The sequence below is a fragment of the Clavelina lepadiformis genome, chromosome 5 (assembly GCF_947623445.1).
Source record: "Clavelina lepadiformis chromosome 5, kaClaLepa1.1, whole genome shotgun sequence".
Classification (NCBI taxonomy): Eukaryota; Metazoa; Chordata; class Ascidiacea; order Aplousobranchia; family Clavelinidae; genus Clavelina; species Clavelina lepadiformis.
Window position 1 is genome coordinate 1,232,605 of NC_135244.1, and position 16,169 is coordinate 1,248,773.

Sequence of the window (16,169 nt, forward strand, 5' to 3'; positions counted from 1 at the left end):
TATAAGCACTGAAACGCAAAGTTTTAGTACAATCTACTATGGTTGTGGCATGTTTGCTTACTTGTTTGGAACTTGAAATATGTTGTTGTTGAAGTTACCCTGAATGTGGTTTAACGTTCGCTACCTGTAGTAGCAGCAGATAGTAACTTTGTTTTGCCTGAAAATTGGAGGCAATTGTTGCGCTAGTTGTTATATTTGAAACGGCCTATTGGAGTTAGACAAGTTGCTGGAAATTCTGGTTTAGGCTACAGGGGTTTTGCGTCTAAAGAATGAGCAATGTACAACTTGCCAAAATTCCCAGGTCGAAGTTCTGCTTCCAACATGGATAGCGTAGCCAGCGTAGCCAGCGTAGCCAGCGTAGCCAGCGTAGCCAAATCTAGTAGCCTGCCTCAACTGAAACAAACTATATACAGTATTTATACTGTATCAGCGATTCTACGACAGTACATAAAATCACTTTCTTGTTGGCTACAAGTAGTCTGACTGTTAATCTTTGCAGCAGGTGATAGTTTGCTTGTCACTCCCCAACAAGTCTTCTGAGCAGTCCAAGTGTAATTGAAAACTCCTTCAACTTATTTCAACTTTTTTCACCGTTTGCATAAAACCTAATCCTAGAAGGTGCCAAATATTCTTACCGTATACACCTAACCTGTGTTTGAATGTTTCCACGTGTGGTCAGAAGATTCAACGTTTTAATGCTACGGTTGGTTCGCTGACTTAAGCTTCCAAAAATCAGAGAATCGTGCCTTCATCAAATTTGAGCCAATATTATATCATTTCCACGACAATGCAATGATATAATCAATGCAGACGTTTTGGCATTGAAGATAGTTGATTGAAGATAGCATTTTCATACTTTCGAATATTTTGTTCCTTTTGTGGACGCTTTTTGTTACGTTACTTCACTTCCCTTCCACCCTACCATGCAGGATAACTTTGGCAATACCTTTAGTTCTAACGATGGTTCCAGGGCAAACTTTCAAACTCAACTATTTAATGCAGACTCGAACGTGTAAACAGCACACACATCTAAGTGGAGATGAAATTTATTTTTAAAATCTTCCTACATTGCTTGTTGAGAATGAAAAGGAGGATAACAAGCGTGGGCCAGTCAGCATCTTTTAGCTTCATTATTATTGTTGTTGTCTAGATTAATATTTATTTTGATTAACTTGATGTAATGATTTCATACTTACTGGGCACATCAACGTGTGTTCGATGCTGACTTGTCTGTTTTACAACTTCTAAAATGGGTAAGTTTGGGATGGTAGAAGCTTACTTTATTGCATGTCATATTGGTTTTGTAAAGTTTACCATCCTAGCCAAATATCATCTGAATACATTTACACTGAAAACATAAGCGGCAATGACGATATATTTTAACATTTTCATCAGAGGAAACAAAAACCAAAGCAAACGCAAAAAGTTCAACATCTGGAGACAGAGAAATTCCCTCAATCGATCCTAGCGACCATGCTTCGTCATGTTCGTTAATTATATCACCATCTGCACCGGTAGTTTTACAACAACGTCACTATATACGTACCACGCCGACAATCAACGTGTCCTGCAGTGAAACAACAGCTGTAAGTGAGTGGACCTGTAGCAGGGTAAGTGGAAGCTTCAACTACATTTGTTACCAGGGACAAGATGAAAAACGAACAGCCATGATCTCTGCAGATAGAAGTGGACATCCCAGTGAAGCAACGGCCAGAAGCTTCCCGGTGGGTAAGTGTAATATAACAAGTAATTTAACAGAATTATTGTTGAAATCTAATCAATTTTTTATATTAGAATGAAAAAAACTCAAAATTGAATTGTAATCTTCAGATCCCCAGACAGTTGAGAGTACATTTGAACCCGGCAATCGAGCTTCAAGCTCTATGCAAGTTCCGTTTTCGGCGTCAGTGATTCAACCGCCTATACAATTTCCGTCAGGTTCTTCATCTTACGCATCAATGACGCCACCACCGCGAAATATGATTAGCAGCGTGACATACGGTGTAAGCAGAGTTTTGCATTACAATCCTTACTTGCCTCCAGATCAAAACCCAAATACAACGCTAGCAACAGAGAGCGCAAGTTTCAATCAAGCTGTGGTTAGCAAGTTTCTTCTGGGTACCAAAGTTTTAGCACAAGCATTATATAGTAGGCTAACTTTTTTCATTATTGAAACCGCAGGAAGACACGCCAAAAAAGATATTCTCACTCGGCAACCAGGAAGTCGAACGTTCAGACGAAGCCAGCCAACAAGCTTCGTCAAGTTTATCTTTGGAACCATCGTCTTCATCAATGCTCCCACCACAATCACAAAACTCTTCTTCAAGCCTGACGTCGACTATCAGCACCATCTCCACTGAAAGCAATGTCGTGAGTAGGCGTGTAGCCTTACAGCAGCTTGTACAGACGTTTCAGTTATATTTCTTACTAAAGCCAATGCTACACATGAACGGCAACATCGGCTACAAACTAAGAGCATATGTTTGCACCTGCAGCCAACTTGTTAGTGGTGCGTAAATCAAAACTATAATTCTAACTTGCCTTTTCAGAACATCATTACGCTCTTCGAAGGTAAAAAATCAAATCTGACGTCAGCCACAAACAGCACATGTTCGGGTCAAGCCACGGTCACCAACACCACGCCTGGTACAGTTGTTCGATAGAAATAATTTTAAGAGTTTTAATATTTGTAAACTCATAATGACATGCTCGTTTTTAGCAAAGAACCCGCAACCCGTGCATAAAAAAAACAAAAAACTTACCGACGAACAGTTAAAGGCTTTGCAAGAGAAGTTTGATCACGACAAATACTGTTGGCAAGGAAGAAAAAAGGTTATTGCGGAGGAGAACAATCTTTCCGAAATGCAAGTAGAAAATTGGTTCAGATACAACAGGAGGAAGTCAAATAAGTTAGGAGAGGAAAAAACGTCACAAAACCCAGAAACGAACAAGGATGTTTCTGACGAGACCGAACGAAGCTATAGAGCTTCGACCAGATCGTCGGTCCCAGAGACTTCACCACAAGTACAACTTACGTTAAGTTCTTGGTCGGTTCCGATTTCGTCATCAGGGACTTCACCACAAGTACAATATTCGTCAGGTGGTTGGTCGGTTCCGATTTCGTCATCAGGGACGTCACCACAATTACAACATTCTTCAGGTGGTTGGTCACTCCCGATTTCGTCATCAGGGACGTCACCACAATTACAACGTTCTTCAGGTGGTTGGTCGGATCCGATTTCGTCATCAGGGACTTCAACACAAGTACAATATTCGTCAGGTGGTTGGTCGGTTCCGATTTCGTCATCAGGGACTTCACCACAATTACAACATTCTTCAGGTGGTTGGTCGGTTCCGATTTCGTCATCAGGGACTTCACCACAATTACAACATTCTTCAGGTGGTTGGTCGGTTCCAATTTCGTCATCAGGGACTTCACCACAATTACAACATTCTTCAGGTGATTGGTCGGTTCCGATTTCGTCATCAGGGACGTCACCACAATTACAACATTCTTCAGGTGGTTGGTCGGTTCCGATTTCGTTATCAGTGACGTCACCACAATTACAATTTTCTTCAGGTGGTTGGTCGGTTCCGATTTCGTCATCAGGAACTTCACCACAATTACAACATTCTTCAGGTGGTTGGTCGGTTCCGATTTCGTCATCGGGGACGTCACCACAATTACAACATTCTTCAGGTTGTTGGTCGGTTCCGATTTCGTCATCAGGGACTTTACCACAATTGCAACGTTTTTCAGGTGGTTGGTCGGTTCCGATTTCGTCATCAGGGACTTCACCACAATTACAACCTTCTTCCGGTGGTTGGTCGGTTCCGATTTCGTCATCAGGGACTTCACCACAATTACAACATTCTTCAGGTGGTTGGTCGGTTCCGATTTCGACATCAGGGACTTCACCACAATTACAACATTCTTCAGGTGGTTGGTCGGTTCCGATTTCGTCATCAGGGACTTCACCACAATTACAACATTCTTCAGGTGGTTGGTCGGTTCCAATTTCGTCATCAGGGACTTCACCACAATTACAACATTCTTCAGGTGGTTGGTCGGTTCCAATTTCGTCATCAGGGACTTCACCACAATTACAACATTCTTCAGGTGGTTGGTCGGTTCCGATTTCGTCATCAGGGACTTCACCACAATTACAACATTCTTCAGGTTGTTGGTCGGTTCCGATTTCGTCATCAGGGACTTCACCACAATTACAATATTCTTCAGGTGGTTGGTCGGTTCCGATTTCGTCATCAAGGACTTCACCGCAATTACAACGTTCTTCATGTGGTTGGTCGGTTCCGATTTCGTCATCAGGGACTTCACCACAATTACAACATTCTTCAGGTGGTTGGTCGGTTCGGTTTTCGTCATCAGGGACTTCACCACAATTACAACATACTTCAGGTGGTTGGTCACTTCCGTTTTCGTCATCAAGGACTTTACCACAATTACAACATTCTTCAGGTGGTTGGTCGGTTCCGTTTTCGTCATCAGGGACTTCACCACAATTACAACATTCTTCAGGTGGTTGGTCGGTTCCGATTTCGTCATCAGGGACGTCACCACAATTAATTTTTTCTTCAGGTGGTTGGTCGGTTCCGATTTCGTTGTCAGGGACTTCACCACAATTACAACATTCTTCAGGTGGTTGGTCGGTTCCGATTTCGTCATCAAGGACTTCACCGCAATTACAACATTGTTCAGGTGGTTGGTCGGTTCCGATTTCGTCATCACGGACGTCACCACAATTACAACGTTCTTTAGGTGGTTGGTCGGTTCCGATTTCGTCATCAGAGACGTCATCACAATTACAACATTGTTCAGGTGGTTGGTCGGTTCCGATTTCGTCATCACGGACGTCACCACAATTACAACATTCTTCAGGTGGTTGGTCGGTTCCGATTTCGTCATCAGGGACTTCGCCACAATTACAACATTCTTCAGGTGGTTGGTCGGTTCCGATTTCGTCATCACGGACGTCACCACAATTACAACGTTCTTCATGTGGTTGGTCGGTTCCGATTTCGTCATCAGGGACTTCACCACAATTACAACATTCTTCAGGTGGTTGGTCGGTTCGGTTTTCGTCATCAGGGACTTCACCACAATTACAACATACTTCAGGTGGTTGGTCACTTCCGTTTTCGTCATCAAGGACTTTACCACAATTACAACATTCTTCAGGTGGTTGGTCGGTTCCGTTTTCGTCATCAGGGACTTCACCACAATTACAACATTCTTCAGGTGGTTGGTCGGTTCCGATTTCGTCATCAGGGACGTCACCACAATTAATTTTTTCTTCAGGTGGTTGGTCGGTTCCGATTTCGTTGTCAGGGACTTCACCACAATTACAACATTCTTCAGGTGGTTGGTCGGTTCCGATTTCGTCATCAAGGACTTCACCGCAATTACAACATTGTTCAGGTGGTTGGTCGGTTCCGATTTCGTCATCACGGACGTCACCACAATTACAACGTTCTTTAGGTGGTTGGTCGGTTCCGATTTCGTCATCAGAGACGTCATCACAATTACAACATTGTTCAGGTGGTTGGTCGGTTCCGATTTCGTCATCACGGACGTCACCACAATTACAACATTCTTCAGGTGGTTGGTCGGTTCCGATTTCGTCATCAGGGACTTCGCCACAATTACAACATTCTTCAGGTGGTTGGTCGGTTCCGATTTCGTCATCACGGACGTCACCACAATTACAACGTTCTTTAGGTGGTTGGTCGGTTCCGATTTCGTCATCAGAGACGTCACCACAATTACAACATTCTTCAGGTGGTTGGTCGGTTTCAATTTCGTCATCAGGGACTTCACCACAATTACAACATTCTTCAGGTGGTTGGTCGGTTCCGTTTTCGTCATCAGGGACTTCATCACAATTACAACATTCTTCAGGTGGTTGGTCACTCCCGATTTCGTCATCAGGGACTTCACCACAATTACAACATTCTTCAGGTGGTTGGTGGGTCCCGATTTCGTCCTCAGGGACGTCACCACAATTACAACATTCTTCAGGTGGTTGGTCGCTTCCGATTTCGTCATCAGAGACTTCACCACAATTACAACATTCTTCAGGTGGTTGGTCGGTTCCAATTTCGTCATCAGAGACGTCACCACAATTACAATATTCTTCAGGTGGTTGGTCGGTTCCGATTTCGTCATCAGAGATGTCACCACAATTACAACATTCTTCAGGTGGTTGGTCGGTTCCGATTTCGTCATCAGGGACTTCACCACAATTACAACATTTTTCAGGTGGTTGGTCGGTTCCAATTTCGTCATCAGGGACTTCACCACAATTACAATATTCTTCAGGTGGTTGGTCACTCCCGATTTCGTCCTCAGGGACGTCACCACAATTACAACATTCTTCAGGTGGTTGGTCGGTTCCGGTTTCGTCATCAGGGACTTCACCACAATTACAACATTCTTCAGGTGGTTGGTCGGTTCCGATTTCGTCATCAGAGACGTCACCAAAGTTACAACATTCTTCAGGTGGTTGGTCGGTTCCGTTTTCGTCATCAGGGACTTCACCACAATTACAACATTCTTCAGGTGGTTGGTCGGTTCCGATTTCGTCATCAGGGACGTCACCACAATTAATTTTTTCTTCAGGTGGTTGGTCGGTTCCGATTTCGTTGTCAGGGACTTCACCACAATTACAACATTCTTCAGGTGGTTGGTCGGTTCCGATTTCGTCATCAAGGACTTCACCGCAATTACAATGTTCTTCCGGTGGTTGGTCGGTTCCGATTTCGTCATCAAGGACTTCACCGCAATTACAATGTTCTTCCGGTGGTTGGTCGGTTCCGATTTCGTCATCACGGACGTCACCACAATTACAACGTTCTTTAGGTGGTTGGTCGGTTCCGATTTCGTCATCAGAGACGTCACCACAATTACAACATTCTTCAGGTTGTTGGTCGGTTCCGTTTTCGTCATCAGGGACTTCATCACAATTACAACATTCTTCAGGTGGTTGGTCACTCCCGATTTCGTCATCAGGGACTTCACCACAATTACAACATTCTTCAGGTGATTGGTCGGTCCCGATTTCGTCCTCAGGGACGTCACCACAATTACAACATTCTTCAGGTGGTTGGTCGCTTCCGATTTCGTCATCAGAGACTTCACCACAATTACAACATTCTTCAGGTGGTTGGTCGGTTCCAATTTGTCATCAGAGACGTCACCACAATTACAATATTCTTCAGGTGGTTGGTCGGTTCCGATTTCGTCATCAGAGACTTCACCACAATTACAACATTCTTCAGGTGGTTGGTCGGTTCCAATTTCGTCATCAGAGACGTCACCACAATTACAACGTTCTTTAGGTTGTTGGTCGGTTCCGATTTCGTCATCAGAGACGTCACCACAATTACAACATTCTTCAGGTGGTTGGTCGGTTCCGTTTTCGTCATCAGGGACTTCATCACAATTACAACATTCTTCAGGTGGTTGGTCACTCCCGATTTCGTCATCAAGGACTTCACCACAATTACAACATTCTTCAGGTGGTTGGTCGGTCCCGATTTCGTTCTCAGGGACGTCACCACAATTACAACATTCTTCAGGTGGTTGGTCGCTTCCGATTTCGTCATCAGAGACTTCACCACAATTACAACATTCTTCAGGTGGTTGGTCGGTTCCAATTTCGTCATCAGAGACGTCACCACAATTACAATATTCTTCAGGTGGTTGGTCGGTTCCGATTTCGTCATCAGAGACGTCACCACAATTACAACATTCTTCAGGTGGTTGGTCGGTTCCGATTTCGTCATCAGGGACTTCACCACAATTACAACATTCTTCAGGTGGTTGGTCGGTTCCAATTTCGTCATCATAGACTTCACCACAATTACAATATTCTTCAGGTGGTTGGTCACTCCCGATTTCGTCCTCAGGGACGTCACCACAATTACAACATTCTTCCGGTGGTTGGTCGGTTCCGATTTCGTCATCAGGGACTTCACCACAATTACAACGTTCTTCAGGTGGTTTGTCGCTTCCGCCATATTCAGCCATAGACCGCAACAATTTTGGTCAAGCAACAATCATTAACAAATTCCGAATATATTGGTTTCTCAAAAACTATTTTAATATTTTTATAATAAATCACCTCATATTAACACGTTCGTTTTTTTAGCACCAAAACGAAAAACAACCGGGGACGAAATGAGAACTGAACTCGATCGTGAACAATCAGAAATGCCCCAAAGTGGATTTAGTCCTAACCCGGCTCTTTCCAAACGAAGAAAACAGTAAATTGCAATCTTACCTTCGTGGTGTAATAATAATCGACATAAATTAAAAGTCAAGATGAACGAAAACGCCACAAACCCAGACGCGACGATTCAGAATAAGGTCAATATGCTTGGTCCAGCTCTTCGGCGTTACCATGACCATGACCATGACCATGACCATGACCATGACCATGACCATGACCATGACCATGACCATGACCATGACCATGACCATGACCATGACACTGAGATTCACTCGCAGACGGAGATCGTGATCAACCATACTGCGCCAACCACTGTGGGCTGTAGTAAAACTGATGACGTAAGCAATGTCGTTCGCCTTCCTCAAAAAGACCGCGATTCGCGAAATTAACATAAGATGCCGTACTCTCAAGAAACGTCTAAAAATGGGTCCTTCTTAAACTGTGTTTCTATAACCGTTTGTGTTTGCCTGTATGTTATTTAAATTGAGAAAACTTTTCAGATTTTATGGCCATTTTAGTGCTCACGTGAAATATTTTCATGTGTTTTACCACAAAATACAAACAATATTTTTAAATTTATTGTTCTTTAAGAAAGGATTTACAAGCGGTGCACACTGAAACGCTGCCGTAAACGAAAATTATATTTGCATATGAACTTTATTTCAGAAATAACTTCAACTCAGTAACATTAAACAGAAGTATGGTCAATTAGCTACTGATTTAAAACCTGTTACAAGGCTGCAGATTGTTTCACAGGGAGTTTGTCTTTCATTATTTAGCAAATGGTTTTTGAAAGCACTAAAATCATGTTGGACCCTGATACAATTGTTTGGGAGCATGGCTACACTGCAGGTGTTTCAGTATGAGGCTCATTGTTGTTAGTTTTGTGCTTGGACATGCGTTCAGAAATACAAACGTGAGAATGCGTTTCCATTGTTGTATTTCTTTGTGTGCAACATCATCTAAGTTAGATTTCAAAGCAGGAAGGTTTTTGGTTGGCTTAGGTGTCCACTGCAGGGAAGTATCCAGCTACGTGTTGTTAATTTTGCTTAAATTAAGATTATCTTATTCCAAAATTATACCTTTGCGGTTAGAGTCCTACGCAATATAATATTTGTTTATCAGAAATTTTCACTGTTGTGTTCATCACATACACTCGGATTATACGGCGTTGCAAAATTGTTTTATGCTAATTTCCAAAACTTTTATCTCATGTCTATACATCAGTATTGAACGAGAAAAACTGTGGTTGCCATTAAGCGCTGAATAGTTAGAGTAGTTCTGGAGATTACAATTACAAGTATTCTTTACAAATATGATTTACAAATTACAATGTCCAAATTAAGTGAATCATTTTGCCAAGATATTAATATCCTGAAGTTATAAACTTTCTTGGACATCTTAAAGTAACAATCGCCTTAGATTATATAAAATTTCATGCAAATATGTCAAGCTTTTATTTATAAGTCTTGTATAGCAATCATGAATTAATCATGATTCATGTTCTGGTCAGTTGAATAAAACTTTACAATTGCATTAATATTTGAATAATACTTTTAAACTTTACACATTTCATATAACGATAAGTTACTAAATCAAAATATCAAGTTACTAATAATTCACATTTTAACCATCCAAGTTACAATTGAAGATACGTTTCTGATCAAAACACAACAATGCAAAGAATCTTGTCAAATTTAACCTTCAGCCAATTTTATGATTTATGAGCAGTTTACAACATTTTGATGTTCGCTGGGAATCAATTTCATAAAAGAGAAATTATTTCCATCAGTTAAACGCCTAGCTCTGAATCTCGTTTATGATTTCAAGGTTGTAGCTTTGTAGCCTGTATGCAAATAGCGTGTCCTCGTAGGCCTAACCTGTACCTGTACTTGATATCTATCATGTAAGATGGGATTTATACAAACAAACTACCTCACCTCGAATTGATCTGAACCTTACCCATGCTGATGCTAAGCATATATATTATATAAAACAGCTCCTTGCTTGTTGTACTACTAGTTGTATTATTTGAGATATTCCACAAATTATTGCTCACGTAGCGTTGAAAAAGCAGTATGAAAGATTTGCTTGTGTACATCTTAACTCAGTAGTTATCACAATCAAACTGATGACGTCATTTCTTCTGACGCGCTTTTGTGTACTTATCGGCGAAAGGTGATTGGTTATAAAACACCTATTGGAGATTTTGTGATTTATTTCCAATCGTTTTTCTTTAAAGTGTGATTGGTTGCAAACCTATATAAAACGTCTTTCTTGAAAATTTGTCCTTCAAATTGCTTCAATGCTTGGTTGTGTAAGCACTGCAACGCAAAGCTTTAGTACAAACTGTTTCATTATTGTTGTAAGATGTGTGGCTTATTCCCCAACGGAACTTGAAATATGTTGTTGCTTTTGTTGAAGTACTTTTAGTAGTTTGAGTCATCAATCCATCATAAATGGACTTAATTCGTCTTATTTATTGCTACATGTTGTTGGCAAGATGGTTTAACCTGTGCTTTGTTTACAGCGTGGCTTAACGTTCATTACCTACAGCGGCAATAGATTTTGTCTCTTGTTCTGCCTGAAAATTGGACGGTTTTTTGCATTATTTGTTTTTGAAAGGCTTATTGGAGATATGCATGTTGCCGGGAATTCTGTTTTAAGCCACGGTCGCTTTGTGTATCAAGAATGAGCAAACTACAACTTGCCAAAATTCCTCGGTCGAAGTTCTGCTTCCAACATTCATGCATTGCTTGTAGCCAGCGCCCAGCCAATCAAAGTAGCCTACCTCAACAACAGTCAACTATATACAGTATTTATACTGTCTGTCAACGATTCTACGGCAGCTATCAAAAAAACTCTCAAGTTGGTTACGAGCAGCTTTTGAATGTTTATCTTTGCAGCCTGGGACAGTTTGTCTGTAGCCCCCAACATGTCTTCCGTGCAATCTGAAAACTCCAACTTATGTATTTTAACTCGTGTTACTGTTGGTATAAAACCTATTGCTTTCTTGAGATCTTGAAAAGTGAAAAATATTCCAAGTGTATACACCTAACCTACCACTGTTTCTAAGTGTAGTGATAAGATCCAACGATATAGCGCTGCTAATTGTTCGGTGGCTTCAGCTTCTCAGCATCGGAGAATTGTTCGCTTCATTGTGATTGATACATTACTTAAGCATTTCCCTTTCCGTGACAAGGCAACAATCCATTCAGATTTGTCGGTACTCCTGATATTCGGCATTTTCATGACGTATGTTTTGGTACTTTCGAACATTTTGTGTTCCTTATGTGAACTTTTGTCAACGATTTTTGCCTTTTCACTTCCACCGTTACATCGTACCATGTAGAATAACTTTGGAATACCATTAGTTCTAACGGTTATTTCAGGTCAAACTATCAAACTCAGTTATTTAATATAGGCTCGAACTTTTGAACAACAAATATATTTTTACCCTCTTCCTACATTGCCCGGTAGAGAAGGAGACAACAAATGTAAAGCTTTCTGGGAAAATGTTGGTCAGCCATCATTTAACCATTAGCCTAATTCTTATTAATGTTCCAGATTTAATGTTTATTTTGAATAAATTGACTCAATGATTTCATATTTCATGCACGCATCACACTGAATATCAAGGGCTACATTTATAACGTGTGTTATATGCTGACTTGTCTGTTTGACAACTGTTAAAATGGGTAAGTTTGGGATGGTATAAGCCTAATTTATTGCACACCATATTCGTTTTGTAAAATGTATCAGCCTAGCCAAGTCTCATCTGAATATATTTACAGTGGAAAGATAAGCGGCAACGACGATATTTTATTGTTTTTATCAGAGGAAACAAGAAACGAAGCAAGCGGAGAAAACAAATTGTTTGAAGACAAAGAAACTCCCACAATCGGTCCCAGCGACCATGCTTCGTCAAGTTCGTTATTTATATCACCAGCTGCACCGGAACTTCTACAACAACCTCACTCTATACGAGCGTCACCAACAATCAACTGGTCCAGTAGCGAAACTGCAACTGTAAGTGAATGCAGCTCTAGCAGTGTAAGTGGAAGCTTAAATTAAATTTCTTACCAGCGACGGGATAGAAAACCAACAGCCACGATTTCTGCAGAAAGAAGCGGACATTCCAGTGAAGCTACGGCCAGAAGCTTCCCAATGGGTAAATGTAATGTAACAAATAATCCAACAGAAATATTGTTGAAATTTACTAATTTTTTGTATGGTAGACCGGAAAAAAACTCTAAAATAAATTGTGCTTTTAAGATCCCCAGGGAGTGGAGAGTACAATCGAACCAAGCGACCGAGCTTCAAGTTCTGCACCGGTTCCTTGGTCAGACTCTACATTGCCTCCATATTACGAATTGATGACGTCACCACTGCAAAATGTGGGTAGCGACGTAACATACTTTGAAGAAATCGACGGTGACGGCAGAGTTTCGAAACACAATCCTTACTTGCCTCCAAATCAATTCCCATATATAACACCAGCAACAGAGAACGCAAGTTTCAATCAATCTGTGGTTAGCGAATTTATTCTGGATACCATTGTTTTAAGTTTTAACACACACATTATATAGTAAGCTAAACATTTCGCAAGAAAACACGAAGTTTAATTTTGGTAACATCATCTTAATCAATGGTTCAACCCAAGCCCAAAACATTTTTTCAAACATGACGTCGACTATCAATATCTGTTTGACTGAAAGCAATGTCGTGAGTAGGCGTGTAACCTTATAGCTGCCCAAACAGAAGTTTCAGCTATATTTCTTATTTGAGCCAAACCCACAAATCAACGGCGACATTGGCCGCAAACAAAGGGAATTTTTTTGTATCTGCAGTCAGTTTGTTAGCGCAGTTGAAATCCACAGTATAATTGTAATTTTTTTAGGAGGTCATTTCGCCCTTTAGTGAAGGTCAAACATCAACTCTGACGGCAGCCACAAACAGCGCATGTTCGGGTCAAGCCACGGTCACCAACACCACGCCTGGTATTGTTGTTAGACAGAAATCATTTGGGACAAACTCAAAATTAGATTCAAGTGACAGAAAAACATCACAAATCCCAGCAGTGATGTTTTTGACGATTCCGAATAAAGTCAACAAGCTTCGACCGAATCCTCGGTCTTAGCGATTTCACCACAACTAGAACATTCGACAGGTTTTCTATTGGTTCCAAATTCGGCATCAGCGACTTCACCTCAAATAAACATTTGTCCGGTTCTTGGTCGGTTCCAATTTCTCTGGAATGTTTTACTTGTGGTGAAGTTACTGAGGCCGTCACTTATTAGAACATCATTCCACCTCTTGGTGTAGGTCAAACATCAGCAAGGAACAGCACAAGTTGTGGTCAAGCAACGATCACTAAAAATGCCGAGTATTTTTGGTTTCTCAAAATATTTTAACATTTTTATAACAAATCAACTCATAATAACACGTTCGTTTTTTCAGCAAAAAGGAGAAAACAAGTTTGGAGAAAATCGAGAGCTCAGTTAGAAATCCTTCGGAAAGAACTTAAGCTCAACCCGGCTCTTTCTAAACAAAGAAAAGCGGAAATTGCACTCAAGACCGAACTCCCCGAAAAAACAGTACAAACGTGGTTTAATACTAATCGACATAAAATGAAAGTCAAGATGAATGAAAACACAAGAAATCCCAGCAACCAACAGGAAGTTTTTCACAAGTCGGGTCAACAGGCTTCGTCTAGCTCTTCGGTGTTACCATCGACATCTCATGAACACGACACCGAGGTTTCTCCGCAGGCGGAGATCGTGATAAACTACAGTCCGCCAGCTAGTGGGAGTTGTAGTAACACTGATGACGTAAGCAATATCGTACGGTTTCAGCAAGAAAACAGCCATGCGTCAAATTAACATATATTGCCGTACCACCATAAAACGTTAAAGGCAACACCAATGCATGAATGGTTTTTGCTTAAACTGTTTTTATATACGTTTGATTTTAATAATTATAGCCTATATGTTACTTAAATTGAAACGTTTTCAGATTTTTTTATCAATGTTTGTGCTCATGCGAAATGTTTTAATGTGTTTCACCTCAAAATACAAACAACATTTTTATATGTATTGTTCTTTAAAAAAGTATTTACAAGCGCTACATATCGAATTGCTGCTGAAAACGAAAAACACATTTGCAAATGAACTTCATTGCGAAAATAATTTCAACTCCGTAAAAATTAAAGACCTGGCAAGTGGTTATACTATTTCAATATTATGTATTTCAATCTGATGTTCATTGTTTTTGGTATTGTGCTTGGACTTGCGTTCGCAAATCTCAGAAAATGCAGAATCTCTAATTAATCTTTTAATCTTAAGTAATAATCTTGATCTTCATCTTTATGTGTTCGCATATTTCCCAGGATCTTAGTTTATCAGCAAAATTCACTGATGTTTTCGGATTAATTAATGTTTTGGTTTAAGATATGAATTTATATCTAACAAGTACAAAGCCACCTGATGATAATACATGCAACTTCCTAACATATCAGGACAAAAAATAAAGGCAATTTTTGACATAGATATATATTGACATAATTCGTATAAACATAAAGATTGATTGCGTGCATATGCACTAGTTATCGTCATTCCCCAGTTGCATTTAACATAATAAAGATGTTATATCTGAAAAAAATTTAAAAACAAATTAATAGAAATGAGGAAAAGGTAAAAAGTATGCAAAAATTCGGGAAGGATCACAAAAATCGCAAAACATAAAATTCTATTTAACAATGCACGCAGACAACAAGCTTGGTAACATGGGCTCGAGTAGTGAGGAATCATTTCCAAGTTTAAATCGTGAAAAAGTTTCCTCAGACTAATGACAAATATTCCAGCATCATACCAACATTTGTAGTTACTTGTGATTGATATTCTTAGTTTCATCAACTTGTTTAAGAATGCAAACAAACTTGTCAAATATATCTATCAGCCAATATTATGACTTATAAACATTTTACAACATTTAGATGTCTGCAGGGAATCAGTTTCATAAATAACAATTTTTTCCGAAAGTTAAAAGCTTAGCTCTGAATCTCGTTTATGGCTTTAAGGTTGTAGCTCTCCAGCACAGTAGGTCGATTTTTACACGAACGTCACGCATGCTGATTCTATACATACAGTTCATACAAAACAGTTCCTTGCTTGTTGTACTTTTTGTTGTTTTATTTGAGATGTTCCAACATTTATTGCTCACGTAGCGTTGAAAAGGCATTAGGAAAGATTTGCTGCTGTACACCTTAACTCAGTAGTAATCACTATCATACTGATGACGTCAGTTTTTCTGACGCGGTTTTATCTACGTACCGGAGCAATGTGATTGGTTATAAATCACCTATTGGAGATTTTGTGATTTATTTCTAACTGTGTTTCTTTATAATGTGATTGGTTGCAAAGCTATATAAAAGGACTTTCGTGAAAAGTCCTCGCTCATTTTGCTGCAATGCTTCGTGGTGTAAGCACTGCAACGCAATGCTTTAGTACAAACTGTTTCTTCATTGTTATAAGATGTGTGGCTTACTCCCCAACGGAACTTGAAATATGTTGTTGCTCTTGGTAAATATGGTAAAGTACTTTTAGTATTTTGAGTGATCAATTCATCACAAAGGGACGTAATTTGTCTACTTTATTGCTACATGTTGCTTCAGTTAAGTAAGTTATGTGGCTTAATCCTCAACGGAACTTGCAATATGTTGTTATTGGCCTATTGAAGGTATGCAAGTTGCTGGGAATTCTGCTTCAAGCCACGAGAGTTTTGCGAGAGATGAATGAGCAAATTACAACTTGCCGAAACTCTGAGGTCAAATTTCTGCTTTCAACGTTGATAACTTGCTCGTAGCCAGCCCCCAGCGAAATCAAGTAGCCCACCTCAACTAAAGCAAACTATTTACTG

General features: G+C 40.1%; 2 protein-coding genes across 4 annotated transcripts; both read left to right on the forward strand.

The window, feature by feature from the left end:
- Nucleotides 1-1,145: 1,145 nt before the first annotated feature.
- Nucleotides 1,146-3,464, forward strand: LOC143458767 (uncharacterized). Its single transcript, XM_076955625.1, has 8 exons — nt 1,146-1,253; nt 1,396-1,586; nt 1,644-1,728; nt 1,831-2,099; nt 2,182-2,370; nt 2,550-2,646; nt 2,720-3,047; nt 3,101-3,464. Exons 1-8 carry the CDS (start codon nt 1,250-1,252, stop codon nt 3,462-3,464), a joined length of 1,527 nt encoding a protein of 508 aa, XP_076811740.1. The 5' UTR covers nt 1,146-1,249.
- Nucleotides 3,465-11,736: 8,272 nt separating this feature from the next.
- Nucleotides 11,737-14,286, forward strand: LOC143460237 (uncharacterized). Of its 3 annotated transcripts, none has more exons than XM_076957668.1 (6): nt 11,737-11,950; nt 12,091-12,281; nt 12,339-12,423; nt 12,528-12,784; nt 13,153-13,252; nt 13,713-14,286. In XM_076957668.1, exons 1-6 carry the CDS (start codon nt 11,947-11,949, stop codon nt 14,132-14,134), a joined length of 1,059 nt encoding a protein of 352 aa, XP_076813783.1. In that variant the 5' UTR covers nt 11,737-11,946; the 3' UTR covers nt 14,135-14,286. The 3 variants fall into 3 exon arrangements, with proteins under 3 accessions (XP_076813783.1, XP_076813784.1, XP_076813785.1); XM_076957669.1 differs by having other exon boundaries at nt 12,528-12,649; XM_076957670.1 differs by having other exon boundaries at nt 13,153-13,422; nt 13,713-13,850.
- Nucleotides 14,287-16,169: the final 1,883 nt, after the last annotated feature.